General features: G+C 47.7%; 1 protein-coding gene across 3 annotated transcripts in view; it reads right to left on the bottom strand.

Moving 5' to 3' along the window:
• The window catches only part of LOC119454527 (astacin-like metalloprotease toxin 5), an 81,069-nt gene that overhangs the window by 49,962 nt on the left and 15,082 nt on the right, over positions 1-16,025 (bottom strand). Inside the window, exons 1-3 of one of the 3 annotated variants that reach the window (XM_049666889.1) lie at positions 12,892-13,185; positions 2,237-2,313; positions 973-1,045 (exon numbers count right to left, since the gene is read on the bottom strand). In XM_049666889.1, coding sequence (XP_049522846.1) covers positions 973-1,045; positions 2,237-2,313; positions 12,892-13,000 — 259 coding nt within the window. In that variant the 5' untranslated portion in view covers positions 13,001-13,185. Of the gene's footprint in view, positions 1-972; positions 1,046-2,236; positions 2,314-12,891; positions 13,186-16,025 lie in introns of those variants that run through there. The other 2 variants (XM_049666887.1, XM_049666888.1) reach the window with 2 other exon arrangements.

The raw sequence follows: 16,025 nt of genomic DNA, 5'->3' as shown, positions 1-16,025 counted from the left end.
TTAGAGAGTTTTAGAATAGAGGGACGCTATCGCTGGGGCACCCTCGCGCTTGGGGCCACGGTACTGCGCACCGGCGTAGGGTTTTGCGCATGCGCAGTACAGGTGCCTCGAGCGCTTGCGTCCCCCTAATCTAAAACTCTATATTAACGCGATAGCGTTAAAGGCCTCGCGTCGCAGTAAATCCGGCGTCAGCGTTGGCATCGGCGTCTGCGGAAATTATCCCGAATCACCCCGACCGCGCAGGGCCTCTGCGTGGTGCAAGGTGTTAGTGAACAAAAAATGAATTTCTCACAGTGAAATCCGCCAGAAAAATGGTAAAGTAGACTTAGCCACAACCTACAGACATGGTGGCGTCGGACTGTTATTTGAATGTACGAGGAAACATAATTCTGTTACGAGGAAACTCAAACACAAACCCATTTTGCCAGCATTTCTACCATACCAGCAGCGGCGCGCTCGGGTAGGCTACTTGCGAAAATCTAATGCAGATGGCGCTCGCATCCTCGGCAGGTTAGGGAGCCTACATTCAAGCGCTGTTTTAAAACGGCGTTGCATGTAGGCTCCCTACGGCAGGTCAAATTGCGACTTGGCCTGCCTAATGCGTTTTGGACACACGCGCGTGCGTCTGGGCAATAGCGAACAATTAATAAAATAATAAAGAAAGGTCCTAGGGCCTTCACATTTCAATATAAGATGACTTATATTGCCCCTGGAAAAACGTCTTCCCAGCAATACATTTCTGTTTAAAAGTGAAGCCAACTTTAAGGGGATCGATGTAAGCTTGGTCTTTGTAAGCTGGCTTTCCCACGTTCTGTGTTGCAGTGAAGCCTACTCAAAGAAAAATACGATGCGAACGGGTCCCGATAACGCTATCGCGTTCCACTCTTAAAGGCGAAGCTTAAGCATCCTCCAATTTTTCTTACGTTGTCACCGTCAATAACAACATGCGATTTCTAAAGAAGGCTTACAAACCTGGCCTTGGAGCGATGACGTAGGGGATGACGCCTCTGGGCCAGAGTTCCGCACTGCCAGTCACCGCGGCTCTCTGCGAACATGCACAGATCGCGATAACCATCTCTAGTGATCAGGCTAATTGGCTGATTGCAGCGCTAAGTAATTACCAACGTGGGGGATTTCGTTCTGTCCTCCCAAATATAAACACAGCTTAAATGAAAAGATGAAATCGGTGGCGGTGACTTAGCCCATAACTAGCACATCTGTATCGGCAGTGCAGGTCATTAGATGTATAAGCCTGTTCATTACACTGTCTCCAGCGGCGTGAACGCCGATAGTAGAAGGCGACTGCCATCCCTCTCTCCCGCCACAGGGGGAGAAGGGCTGTCCTTCCCGTGTGCTCCAAAGGGGGGGGGGGGGGGAGAGATTCAGACTGACCGTGCACAACCTTAACGTGCCCCACAACTCGGTTTCACGAGACCCCTCTGTATCGACGCCGACCACCCCGTACCATCACGAAAACGGCCGAAAGATCCCAAGAAAATTATTCACTTTAATAAAAGAAAGTAGGCCAAAGCGGTCCGGAAAGTATGTTCAGGAAAGGCTAGCGGCATATCTATTGTTGATGCGCCGTGGCTATTTATAGTCTATTCATATGCCATATCGCCTATATGAGCAATGCTTAGCGTGGTTGTAAGCAAATAGCGATTCCGGGTCGGGCACAGAAATGGGAAGACCGGAACAATGTCAGAGTTTGGGAGTTAGTGCCTATAATGATCAGGGCATGATTGATGATGCTGAGGATGAGACGACCCAGTGGGAACATTCGGAAGGAATGAACCCAAATATGGAGTGCCGAGTTGTGCAGCAATAAGTTGGACGCCTGGTATATTAAACGATGTAAACGCGTTTTGCGCTGTGAGCGAAAAGAAAAGAACACGCTTACCGTCGCTTCGCTGTAACGCTTAACTGTCGCTTGACGACCTTATGTTTTAACTAGAACCACAAAGAAAAAATGCAAGATTAAAATTTTGTGTACATTATAGGCACCTGACCACAGTTGCCTATAGGCATCAGGCGGATTTTTGGGAATTGTTTCGTGTTTTCAGAGAGCGATGGTTTAACAATTCCTCTTTTTCGAGGGGTAGCTTTTAGTTTTGAAGCAAGGTTAAATTTAGAAAGCTAGGCAGCACGAGCAACGATACTTCGATTAAAAAGATCGAGATAGTTGTATGGAAGAGTCAGCGAATTAATGTCAAGAAAAGGGAAGAACCAGTCTTACATCGTCCGAGTTGTCTCCAAATGGTATAATGTCTCCCTCAAACAGCTCATCTTGTCGTAGAGTCCAGTCGGCGGCGCCTGTGTCAGAATTTGGTACAAGGAAACATGTACACAACACAGCAGTCAACAGCGTTACCGAAGAAAAAGCCCCAAACATTATTTCATCTCAATAAATAGACTACTCCGAACCACGTCAATGAGCACCAACTCCTCGATACGATTAGACACTTCCACGTGTTGATCAAAACCCCATGGTCCTTGTTTAAAAAAATGGCCGCGTATCTGCGTGCTTCGCTGCAAATGTCGTCGAAAGACGATAGTCTTCTGCCGGCCGTACTACATGTGTGCTGGTCTGATCCTGGTCTGGCCTGTTGCCTCCGGGTGCGCCTCGACTCACGATCTTGCGCTAGCCGCTCGGCTCGTTGCTCGGACGTTTCCTGGGCACGCTTGAGACGACGAGCGTCGGCACGCCGGCGCTTCTCCGCTGCAATTTGGTCGTCGGTCTTTTCCCTGCGTTGTCTGGGCATGTCTTGTAGAGTGGGTTGTATTTCATCAAGGGGCCATTTATGTTTTGCCCTGCCTCAGACAGCGCTTCCTTTATGTTGACGTGCTTTATGGGCAACCGCGCACACTCTCATTTATCAATGTGACGATTCTGTACCTCGTACTTTTTACAAACTTACAATTTTGTGCACAGTGTGATGCGCGCGTACGCTCAACACAGCTCGAATTTCCGGTGAAATACTTCAAAATGGATGAAGTCCTCATGCAATGTTATAAAAAAATGCGTGACCACCTCCGTCTTACAGGACTGTAATTCAATGCTCTCTGAGACCACGAAGGCACGCACGCTTCTCTCATGCCAAAGTCTCTCTTTGAAGCTTCTAGCGCGTGCGTCACCTGCCAGTTTCCCGCACTCTTCCCTCGTGACAGCTTTAACAATTTGAGACGCTGCACTGCCTTCGGAATCGGCCCACATTTTTGCCAGGGAGACACCTACAAAGCAGGAGCAGTCTGCATGTAATGCTAGCGCAATACGATGTCTCAGGATATCTACAGAGACACCTTTCATCCCTGCGCGTCCAGGACCTGTTTCATGCCAAAAATTCGGGCGATGTAGTGAAGTACCTGGACAGGGAGACGTCCCGTTCTCTTTCAGTGCTCAGCATTGACGTCAAAGACATGTTCTATTCGTTACCACGCGACAGGCTTCTAGCATATGTGAGGGACTGCGCGCAGGAGTATAATGGCGAGCAGAAGTTTGTGGACAAGTTCCCGCAACTCAGGGTCGGTGTCTCAGTGGCAGCGTTTGTGGAACCTTTATCTGTATATTTGGGCTCGACCGTCAAAGGGCGGGAAGACACTATTCTCCCACAAAAATCACGGTTGTGCAAAGCGTCATAAGTAGCACCTGTGTTTAGCGAACTATTTTTGAACAGAGTAGAACGTGAGCTCGAATCTGCTGTAGATGGTATTGTGCCACAGACGTTTCGACATGTGGCACAATATGTGGATGATTATGACCCACCTTGGTTGCTTAGTGGCTATGGTGTTGGGCTGCTAATCACGAGGTCGCAAGCACTTCATGGTCATGCCAGCTGACGCATGGACAATTGCAGCAGGGGAAACTAGAGCTCAATCAACTCCACAAGACAACCTGATATTAAAGTGGCGACACGTTCTACAAATCATTTTGCCTGATACAAAGTCTGCTCCAAAACGCCCTTGACGATTCCCACCACTGTACTTGCAGAAAAAGTATAGTATGCCGCAGCTGAATAAACGCTCCTCGTACCTGTATGTCTGGTCATCTTTTTCCACCATCACAACGTTTTGTAAAATAAATTACTGAAGCTTAAAGTACTTGCTAGCGAAGCATCTGCCAACAAAACATCGGTTGTTGCTATTTCAAACACTTTGCTCTTGATGGTCTCCGTTCGGGCCTATGTCGGGCCTGATTTGCAATCGGGCCGGGCCGGGTAGGGTAGGTGAAATTTTTGTAGCGATATCATCAAGAGAGAACGATATTTTTGACAACTCTAGGCGGTCATACAAGGAACCATCTAGTCTACCGTGGGGTGCCTCAAGGAGGTGTACTGAGCCCAACCTTATTTAATGTTGTTCTCGTTGGACTCGTCAAAGAACTCATAGGCACAGTCTCGGTCTCTGTGTAGGCAGATGACATCTGTATATGGACCACGAGCTTAAGGCGCTTACAAGTACAAACGAAGCTACAGCGTGCAGTGTAAATAACGTCGCAATACCTAAATAGTCGTCGACCAGAGCTCTCACCGACAAAGAATGTAGCCATGGCAGTTACACGGAAGTCAATGGCCTGCTACTCCGTCATGATTGATGGCAAGATTACCTTCGGTAACCCACTACAAGTTTCTCGAAGTCACCATCGACCGTGACTTATCTTGGTCGAAGCACATCTCTGCATTGAGAAAAAAGCTTGACAACTTTGCTCAAATCACTCGACATATGTCTGGAAAATCGTAGAAGCCATCCCAATCATCTCTTCTGTAGCTCTACCAGGCATTATTTGTTGGATACCTCCGCTACAGCGCGCCTGTACTTTTTCGGATTAGTACATCTGCTGTCCGCACACTTTAAGGACCTCAGGCTCGAGCACTAAGAACTTGCCTAGGATTACCATGATGTACTTCCACATGGGGCACTATTGCAGAGGCACGCTCATGCCCAGCTCGATTTGATCTGCAACATGAGCCAATGCGTAGGAATAGGAATAGGAATGCATAGGCATCGGAATCATCCACTGACAAATGTCACAAGCTTACGGGCTGACGCCGCCTACTCAGAAGCCGTACTGTCGCAACGAGATCTACTGCCGTCGGACTTCGCACCGCATAACATACCGGAAGTTCCACTCTAGACGATGGCAAAGCTGACGGTGAAAATCTGAATCCCCGGAATAACGAAAAAATCGAAAATGCCGCTTGCGGGTCTCAAACATTTCGCGTTATCCTACATTGCTTACAAGTACGGATATACCGAACATGTTTTTGCAGAGGGTTCTGTTACACAGACACGATACCTGCAATGGGGATTACGCGGCGGTTCAAGATAGGACACAAAACATCGTCTACAGCAGCTGAGTTGACCGCCATTCGAGAAGCAGTCCGCTGCATACTGCAACAAAACCTCGCTAACTGGATAGTGTTCTGCGACTCAAAACCGGCGCTGCAACTCATAAGCAATTATATGAATCAAAAAAGCGCATATAGTCTTCTAATTTACGACATCATGGCTCTGCTTACTCAGGCGTCTCAATCCGGACATACCATTGCGCTGCAGTGGATTCCCAGCCACTGTGGAATAGCCGGAAATAAGCAGATTGACGCGGAGGCAGAAATGGCGCATATATACTGACGGGAAGATCATAAAACTTCCCTTTTCCCGTTATGACATCAACTACTTGCTACATAACTCCATCAAAACGCACCATCCTAATTTCGCTTGCCTCGTCCAACTCTTTCTTCACGATGACTGCTCATTCCCATTACTCACCAGTTTTTTCGTAGCATTCGGCCATGCGCAGGTACAGGTTGGACCCGGTCTTCCTGCGTTCGAGTGGTGACCTCGTTCTGCTTCCACGAGCCAGCCCTACCGTCTCGACCAGCCAGTTGCTCAAGATTCTACTTTTAGACTTTTCTTTCATTTTATCTTATACAATAAATATGCTGATCGCTGCGGGTCACTGCCGAGAGCTGCCACATACTTTCCTTAACCTTCCTTCCCGAGCCGATTACCAGGTTTCTTTGATGTTACACTAGCACTACCTGACTTATTGATTTTCGTTGATCCCGCTTAAGCTCGCTGACTTTGATTCCGAAACTCATTATTTTCTCTCTTTGATTGGTTTTTTTCTCGGAATTAGTTTTTTTGGGTTGTCAGCCCTGATGACCCCTTTCATTTTATTTTATGATTGTTTTTAGTGCCCGTTATACCTTCCCGTGGTGCGGGCTCCCCCCACATTTCTTTTTTTATTTCCTTTTTGCCTTGGGGGACAAAATAAGCCATCAAAACGTCTATGGCGCGACAATGGGACAGCCCCGAACATCGGCAAGAGCGCCTCTATAGACTTGACGCCGGTTTGCGATTCCGGCTTCCACTTCGGATGCGGAGAGGCCAGGAAACACTAATCCATCGATTACGGCTTGGTGTGGCGTACACTCGCAAGTACCTTCTCAAGATTGGACGAGAACGTGACCCTGATTGTAGCGTCTGTCACACTCCCGAGACAATAGACCACATACTTTGCATGTGCCCTCAATATTCGGCCGAGCGAAGGACACTAAAAAGTAGTGTTGACTGTTCGGACTCCCGCCCCTTTTCGGAAGCAAAGGTTTTAGGCGCGTGGAGAAGAGTTGATCATGCCCAGCTCACCATAAGATCACTTTTGATGTTTATGTGTGAGACGGGCTTAGACCGTCGTCTCTAGGACCTGTTAAGTCAGGACTTGAGAAGTGAAGAAAGTTTGCACGATGACGTTTGCGCGATGACGTTTTGTGTGGACAACACTACTCCTGTGTGGAGTGTGTGAAAAGAGCACAACCGCGTATTAGACGTGTGCAAAAAGTTGCTCGTTGTACGATATCATATAATCACCTGCCACCTACCTCTCCCTGTATCTCCCACTTCCCCTTACCCCAGTGAGGAGTAGCAGGCTAGAGACACGATCTCCAGGCCGACCTCTCCTCCCTTCTCTTCATTAAAATCTACTCCCTCCTCCTAGTAGCGATAGCTACATTACGCCAGGTTTTGGCCTCTTCGCCGTCGCCGCACTTTGAGCCGTGGCCGCACCGTGACGTCACACCATGGCCCCCGATTCTCCAGCAACTCGGCTCATCGCGGTCGCCGCGCGGCCACCGGTCCTGCCGTTGGTATTAAACGTTGGGCGCTCACCGCGCCTGCTGTGTGACGTCACACCACGGGCCTCGATTCTCCGTCGACTCGGCTCGTCGCGGTCGCCGCGCGGCCACCGCTCCTACAGGCGCGCGTCCGCCGTTGCCTGGCAACCGCCACAGCTGGCGCGCTCGCCGCGCCCTCTGTATGACATCCCACCCCACGCTCCGCAGCTGCGATAACCGGGAAGCAACACTCCATTTGCTAGTAGATACAGTAGTTCAACCGGGAAGGGGAGAGCTCGCGTCGCCGCAGCCATAGTTGAGGCCGCAGTATGGATGGTGAGAAGTCGGCCAGCCTGAAGGATACCAGGGATCGCCGTAGAAATGAAGTGAAGAGGAGACAGCGCGCTGAAGAGACTCAAGAGGAGCATGCCGAGCGGTTGGCACGCTCCTCCATTACATTACGGATCATAGAAGTGTATTCATTGGTGTGGAAAATACAGTTTTACCCGTTGGATGACTACAACGTCTCTACTTTCTTAGTATAGTGGGAAACCACTAAGTTTAATAACAACATGTCTAACTACAAGCGCAGCCTAAGCGGTCTGTAGCTATCGACTAGGTTTAACCAGAGCTAAACCACAGCCAATTTTTTGTGGGGCTCGGGCCGGGCCCGGGTCTCGCTTTGAGTCACCAGGCCGGGCTTGGGCGGGTAAACTTTAACAGTCACTGGGCCCGGGCCGGACCCGGGCCGATAATAACGGCCCGTGCAGTGCTCTACTGACAAGTACCACGTTGTGCTCGAACCACAACCGGTCACAAGAGCTGCAGCTGGCTCCGAAGTTCCGGTTGAGAAACTCGCGTTGAAACCTGGCCGTCGCACCGGGGAAGTTGGCGCTAGCTTGCCGAGGCGTGCACAACCGTTGTCGGGCTTCTGGAGGGCTATACGACGCCGACATGTGGCCTCAGCATCGCGTTCCCGCAACTCAGGGTCGGCGGCTCTTCGCTGACGTTTGGCCTCAACACCGCGTTCCCGCAACTCATGGTCCGCGGCCCTTCGATGACGTTTCGCCTGGGCTTCGGAGGCCCTCACGCTACAATCGGTACGTCGACGACGAGGCCTTTCCCGAGCGCGTTCATTCTGGATGGATTTCCATGAAATTTCTTCAAAGTTAAATCTGTTCGTTACATAAGACATTGAATGGCTCATAGCCTATTACCCCCTTAAGCAATGGCTCATAGCCCCGTAAGCGCGGCCTCTCCATTACAACGACAGAAAAGTGAAATTCTACGCTGGAATGATTAGCGGCAACGCAGCCAGCTGTGGAAGCAGACGACGATGACGAACGCGGGAGCAGTGGCACGAGCGCGTGCCGAGCACCTGTTCATATATAACCCCGCTTTTAAGGGAGCGTATCATGAACCGACAGTGGTTGAATCGGTTAGCGTGGTGGTCTCGAAACCCGGAGGTCGGTGGTTGGAATCCGCAGCCCGACGAGTAATTTTTATTTTCGCGTGGCTTGAGAGTGAGAGTTTTTGCGGTCACACCTACAACGGCACCAACACTTGTGAGGCAATACAAGCTTCACTTGAAAAGCTGCTGAAGGACATTTGTGCCATAGACACACTTAAATGACCTGTTTGAAGGAAAGCATCACAAGTTGTAGCATCAAAAATTAGATTGCCGCATATCTACATAATGACAAAAAACTAAATAACAACTACAAACAAAAATCACATGTTAATTATCATGCAGGTTCCTGTTGCAAAGTAGAAATTTTTAAATTAAATTATGGGGTTTTACGTGCCAAAACCACGATCTGATTATGAGGCACGCCGTAGTGGGGAAATCTGGAAACTTGGACCACCTGGGGTTCTTTAACGTGCACCTAAATCTAAGTGCACGAGTGTTTTCGCATTTCGCCCCCATCTAAATGGGACCGCCGTCGCCGGGATTCGATCCCGCGACCTCGTGCTTAGCAGCCCAACACCATAGCCACTGAGCAACCACGGCAGGTCAAAGCAGAAAAAAAACGCTGTATTTCCCATCCTGTTTTCAGCCTTGCTTCAAAAACTTTTGTCGTTGTCTCACTTCAGATAAATTGCGATACTTTGTTTAGCAGACGGAGGACTTTGACAATCGGGTGTTGCGAAATATTAGGCTAGTTTTGAATAGACGGCAATGCTGAATAGATCCTTTTCGAATACGAATAGAATAGTTAGTGCGCAGTATTCTATTAGAATATTGACCCAAACCGAATAATTATACTGCTACGTAACCATCCTCAATAAAGTAGCCTGAAGTTACCGCCCCTTTTCATGTTTTCCTTGTCCTCGTCCTTCTTCAGGAGTAAATATCCTTTTCAGAAAATACAGACCAGGCCAAGCGCAAGTTCTTCTAAAGCGACTTGGTCAAGGTTATGTACGCTTGCTGAAACCTGCTCTAAACGCATATTTTCCCGATCTATGTCGACAGTGGCAACGACGTCCTCTGATAATTCGCGAATCAAAAAGACCCTAAGAATTTGCTTTCGTCCCGAGAACATTCACATCAATATGACGCAGATCGTCTTTCACGCGTGCTGCCACTGACCTGCCATCACACGACGACCTACGGACGGCGACACTTTCGTGCGACCTTTTGTGAATGGTAATGTGGTTTTGCGACACTTTTGTGAATGGTAATAGTTTGAGCAGGAGCTGCGGCCCTCTAAGGAGTCGGCGCGCTACCCAAAACCAGAACAGAGAGGCAGACAAATAGCCGCGAAATGGGGGAGCAATAAGGTAGCGCATGGTTCGCGTTTATTGAATTCTGGGGTTTTACGTGAAAACACCATAGCCACTAAGCCCCGCGGCGAGTGGTTTTCGTTAAAAGTTAGGAAGTTGATCTATCAGAATCGTAAAAAAAAGTTCACCGACGATTACGACACTCCCTAAACCGAAATTGCAGTTGGCGTGTTTTCAGTTGGCGATATATTGACTGGCGCGGACAATGTCTCGTGCGGCACGTTGCAAACGGATCGAAGTGTAGCACGACTGCCTCACGATCGCCGGCGGAGGCGCGATTCACAGCATTTGCCGCAGACAGACCTCCGCTCACGCAGTGCTTTGTTTCCATATATGGTATCGCTGGACGTGCTCACCCTAGCTGGCTCGCCGCATGCCATCGGCGAACAGACGACGGCGCACTACTCTGGCGCCATCTCATAGCGGTCGTCGCCCGTCTTGCGCGGCACTACGCGTTTCTTCTCACGCTTTCGCCGTACCCTCCCCCACCGCTTTGCGCCTCATGGTTCCGCTGCGCCCTCCTCTCCACTTTCCTCATCGCGCTCTCGATCGCTGTCGCCGTCTTTCTTCACCCTCTGCGCTCCACGTTGGGTCTTTCACTTTTCGCTGTGCTCGTTCTCTCGGTTACGTCGAGGGAAAACGCTGACGCTCGCCGAAGGAACGGGTGTCTGAGGGCTGTGCTCTAAAAATGACCAATAATTGATAAACTGTGCAAACCAGTACCAGCAGCGTCGAAGGAGTTGTCGCTTTTTATCGTCCCATCTGAAGTTATTAAAGGAAGCGTATCTCTCTATGTAAACATAATAGAAGGGGGCTTATCTCGAGTAAGCGTGCACCACAAGACGGTAGAGCGCAATTATAGCATCCGTGTGCCGTCTGCAGGATGTAGGCAATCGTTAAGGGTCCCCACTGTCTCGGGCATGTACAGATTCCTGATTATACCGATGCCTAAGAACCCCCACAGCAAATGTCCACAATCCTGGCGGCTGTCCGTGAACAACCCACACGTGGCGCGAGTGTTGCCGCCTGTCAGGACACCAGAGAACTGTGTTGATATGCGCCCTTCCTTTCGTTTTCTTCAGCCCACCAAGGCCCTGGGCCATCCTGTGCGAATGTATCCATCGATCCACGACTGTACAGTAGCGTTATACGAAGACTGAATAAAACTCCACCAACCGTGGCACATTTCGTACGCAGGCAAGCCGAGGAATTAATTTCATTTTATTTCACATTATTAGATCACATCAAAAGCAGAGTGCACAAGGAATGTTCCGCCAACAGCTGAAGCTAGTAGAAGTCCATGTTCACGCACAATTTGCAGCACAGCACATGATAAAGCAACAAAGTAATGAAATAACACATTCAAGTATAATTAAAGTAGCAAAGTCGCATTTAAGCAATCAGTGAAATAGCACATGCAGTAAGTTACAGCCAAAAATAGAGATCTTCAAAAAAGTATACGCAAAAACAAAAGAGTAACAAACAAAGAAAAATAAAACAGTCACATGTACAAAGCAGTGAGTTTGTCATAATTACGGTCATATTATATGGACGCTATTAGATGATAGTTGACGCAAATTATGACGAGCAATAAAACAACAATGGTGTCTCATCTTTGAGACTTTTTAATTGCTGCAGAAAAGTTAGCTATTTTAATTCCAAGTGCTATTGCATTTCATAATTCTGCATCATAGTGTTGTACGACACTTTCGCCGTATACGTTACACGTGACAGGCAAATAAAATTAGGGTTGTTTGCGTTTCTAGTGTTACTCGTTGGTACAGTAAACAGTGGAATGGATGATTAATTGTTATTATAAATAATGTCATTGATTGTTATTAAAACCTCTACTCCAAAGACATACATGTACATGAATGGGAGTATTCGAAGTACTTGAAAAAGTAGTTGGCGGCGGTGACATGCTGCACGGAACAAAATCACACGTTAAGCCCTTTTTTTTTTTCAAATCGAATGATAGGTTCCAAATGATACCAAATGTAGAGCCCCAGGATTCACAGTGACAGTGAAAAAGACAGTAATGAATCACTTTTAAGTCCTGGGTATCAAAGTACGTTCGGTTTCTTAAAAACGCAAAGCATCACACTGTTTTTTAGCAGAGTTCACTGATATGGACTTTCCAGCTCAAATTACACTGTAATGTAACACCTAGATATTTTATACAATCAACCTCTTCCAAGCCACAGTTATCAAAATAAACCTGCAAACGTATCAATAAGTTTATGTGGTAAGCCCAAAACGTTTTACTTGCAACTTCTTCCCACCTTCACGCCTTTTCATGAGAGTGGGTGATCTTTTGATGCTTGGAAAGAAAGGAATGCTTTCTCGAATAATGGGAGGGTGCGCGATGACTCGGGAAAATATGGCTGTCGCACCATCGCATCTGAGGACTCTCTACGTTTACAGGAACTCGAGGCGAGTGGGTCAAGTCAGAAGTCGGGCTGAACAAGCCCGACGTGACCGCGTTTACATGATACACCAACTCGCTTCTGACGAGTCTGGACAACGACAGCACACAGCGTCGAGACATGAACGTGTTCGAAATGTGCATCCGGTTCCCCCTGTTGTCTGCGTCAGCTCTATTTCATGAGTCTTATCGGTACGATGAAGTTGCACGGCGCAGTGCTTGTCTTGAACTTGCTCCGACACTATTCTCGCTGCCGGCGCATAAATCGCGACGTCACAGCGGCCCCGCGCAAGTGTTGGCGCTGGCGGGATTAACCCATCCGCGTTCACATGTAAATGGGTCGGGCTGGGTCATCCTGCCTCATGCAGTCGGGCTGAGTTAGCCCGACTCGACTCTCATTCAGCCTGCCCGACTAGTTTTCACATGAACTCGACATGAAAATTCCAGCCTGTGACAGCATTATGATGGCCCATTGGTAGCGTGACGGGGAATTTTTGCGACAATGAGCCGTTTGCTCTAGCGCTGGCAGATAAGAACATATAAGCGAACGTTGCGAGTTGGAAATATGCGTACCTGTATAAAGCGTTGATGCTGGTTTCTCAGTCCGAGGAGCTCCGAAGGACTGCGACAATGCAATTATTAGGAGCAGTGCACAGATGTTGGTTTTTGCTCCGAGGCCCATGCTGCCGCAGTAATTGGTTTCTTGTATCGCTACTACTGGTAGTGCTTTACACGCAGGCGTGCTGAACGGTCGTCAGTCCGGGCATTTATATCGATCTTTTAGAACGACACGGCAATATGACGTCTTTACTGACATCTAGTATCGCACATAACCGCGATAATTCCCAATCTAACCTTTTGCGGATCAAGTCCTGCGGTTATGAGGGCGATATCTCCGTAAAGCAGCGGTCGTAACACGCTCACGCCAGCGAAAGGGACAATTAGAGATAAGCGCGTGCAATTATGCAAAAGCCTCGATAAAAACTGCCGCTGTATGCGCAGATCACTGCAGCAAAAAAAATGAAATCGACTGGGAGATTGAGTGGTAAGTGGAGCATTCTGCAGCAGCCCGCTCTTGCATTGGCACTGCATTTGAGGTACGAGGTCAAAATTTTTTTTCAATACAAATCTACTAGCATGTTCCAATGCCTTGCGATTCCTATCTTACGGCGAAAGTCTTAGATGACTCATGGGTCGAAAAATTCTAAGCCCGTCCGATGTTCTGGCACCAAAATTCAAGTGACGTCTCACGTGACGTCTCAGACACATTAAAGAAACTGTTATCATGAGCAGAAGCAAGTTCGAAATGACCATGGAAGCTGCGAACATAGCCACATTTGGTGACGCATGCGCCAGTAAGCCATCAATTTCTTTATCAATAAACGAGCTCGATTACCTCTGTTCGCGTTTAACGGACACCCTTTTAAATAATGAGTGTGGCAACGAAAGTGTTCGCGTGTGGTTTTCGCCGTTTTGTTCATATTTGCCGAGCAATGTGCACTTGTATTTTTACGTTTTGAGGAGTATAAGTACGCCTGCGAGAAATGGTAATAAATATGTTGTTGAAAATCATCGCTTTGTGTTTCTCTAATGTGCCTTTCCGTTCCCCCCCCCCCCCCCCCCCCCCGATGTGCCTGCGCTACAAGAAAATAGACGAATTAAAAACAAAGCGAAACCCATGGTCGTGCTAAGGTGTCATTAACCACGCAGAACCAGTGGCGATGTCTAGGCAACCGAAACAGAGAACAAGCAAAGGGAAAGACAAGCAAGGAGAATACAAGTAAGAGGAAGTAACATCTCATTCGAATGAGAATGTCAAAGTAATGTCATGAATATCTCGTGAGCGCGCAGGATTTCGCATTCATCCTCTTTAATGTATGCTAAAGTGAAGACGGTCTTCCTTAGCGAGTTAGCCCAACTTTTCCGCATCGGGTATGTCTGTTTCTAGCTTCTATCGTGGGTCAATCCCGGAGCGCGTGCATTCTAATTTGTGGGCCGATCTCGAATATAGCTAAGTCAAAAAATCCGAAGCAGTCTGACCCTCCTCCTCGACCCGTGACATGGGGGCTGACGTGATATTGTACCACGAGCTCCGCCCTATTCGTACCCCGAACTCACTCAGGAAGACATTGTCTTTTATCTACGTCAGCTAGAGCAGAACTGAAAACTGGGCCTAGTTGGTACTTTCTGATATTCATAATTTGGTTTGCGCACAAAACACGCGGACGAAAAAGTAGATGACTTGAGCGCAAGCTCTTAACAGGTATATCAATTGAAAGTACATTATTTAATGCTGACGATGATGATTTAATGGCATGCCCTTTGAAACGGAACGGTGATAAATAATCACCGAGCCTGTTTGAGTCAGGTAAGCTATGCATGTTTTTCTTTCAAGCAGTTTTATATGCATCCCCTTAATATTTTTTTCTCTTCCTCAAAACTGTATCTACCTTGTACCGCTACCTATGCCTGTTTCGGATCCGACTGTATCAATCTCTTCTCTGCTTATTTTTTCCACCAATACTCTAAACGTATCTTACTTACCTTGACTTCTTACCGGTTGATGTCTCCCGCCACTTTAAATCCAAGTGCTTCTGGAAGGTGTACTTTACCCACGGGTCTCACTAGGTGAACACCTTCATATTCCATTAAGATGTGCCGAGTTCTTATAAGCACCACCTGGTGGTGAAACTAACGCCGTGATAAAGATATTGACTAAAAAATATGATAAATATATATAAGGAAATATAAAATAAAGATATGACCAGCGCAAAAACAGACACAAAAAGAGACAACGAGGACTACCACTTACTTCCAACGGGCGTTTATTACAAGAAGCATGAATCGTCGCGCACATGAACACAGCCACATATACTTGTGTAAGTTATCAAGACTACTACAAAATTTCAGGAAAAACCATCAAATCCTAAGGATCCTCACGTGCAGATGACTCTAAGTAAGCAAATTCTTTTATCCGTCAACGCTACGGAAGGTTTACTGATCCACTTGTCTCTTGCAATAGCCGCTGCCTCAACGATAATTCTTGTATTGTCATTTGGGTTTCTATCTAGTATTGCTTTCTTGTGAAAAAGGGTAAAACATCCGCATTGAGAGAAATGTATTCCAAGAAAACCCTCTCTCCCTTTTCGCACTTTCTGCCTATGCTCCTGCAGACTCACATGTAGGCATCTGCCGTCTATGCCACGTAACGCTGCCTCTTGAGCAGTTGACGAATTGCTTTCTGCGCGGTGCTTGAGTTCGATTGTCTGCTCGCAGGGCTAGTTATAGCGCACAACTGAGATAAGAAAACGAAAGCAACTCCCACCCTTTGACTTATCTTCTTGAGTTGATGCAAGATAGCATGTATGTAGGAGATTACCGCTAACTTACTGCTCGTGTACAAGGACGGATTTCTCAATTCTTTTATTGTTGCGCAGCGTCTCTGAAACAGAAACGATGAGTGGTGGGGTTAGCCAGCCGCCTTCATCGAGCAACCTGCGATCTGAAGCACTCCTGTATCGAGTGTGACAAGATTTCACCAAAGCTTTGTTCAAGCCTGCCTGAACAATGCCGCGCTTGGTCTTGGTTTTCTTGAAAAGATTGCTCTGAATGCGGATGTTTTACACTTTTTGACAAGACAGCAATCCTAGCTTGAAACGAAACGACAATACCAGAATAACACTGAGACAGCGGCCTATTGGATAGGG

This window comes from Dermacentor silvarum, chromosome 5 (assembly GCF_013339745.2).
Source record: "Dermacentor silvarum isolate Dsil-2018 chromosome 5, BIME_Dsil_1.4, whole genome shotgun sequence".
Lineage (NCBI taxonomy): Eukaryota > Metazoa > Arthropoda > Arachnida > Ixodida > Ixodidae > Dermacentor > Dermacentor silvarum.
This window is presented reverse-complemented; position numbering and strand designations above follow the sequence as displayed.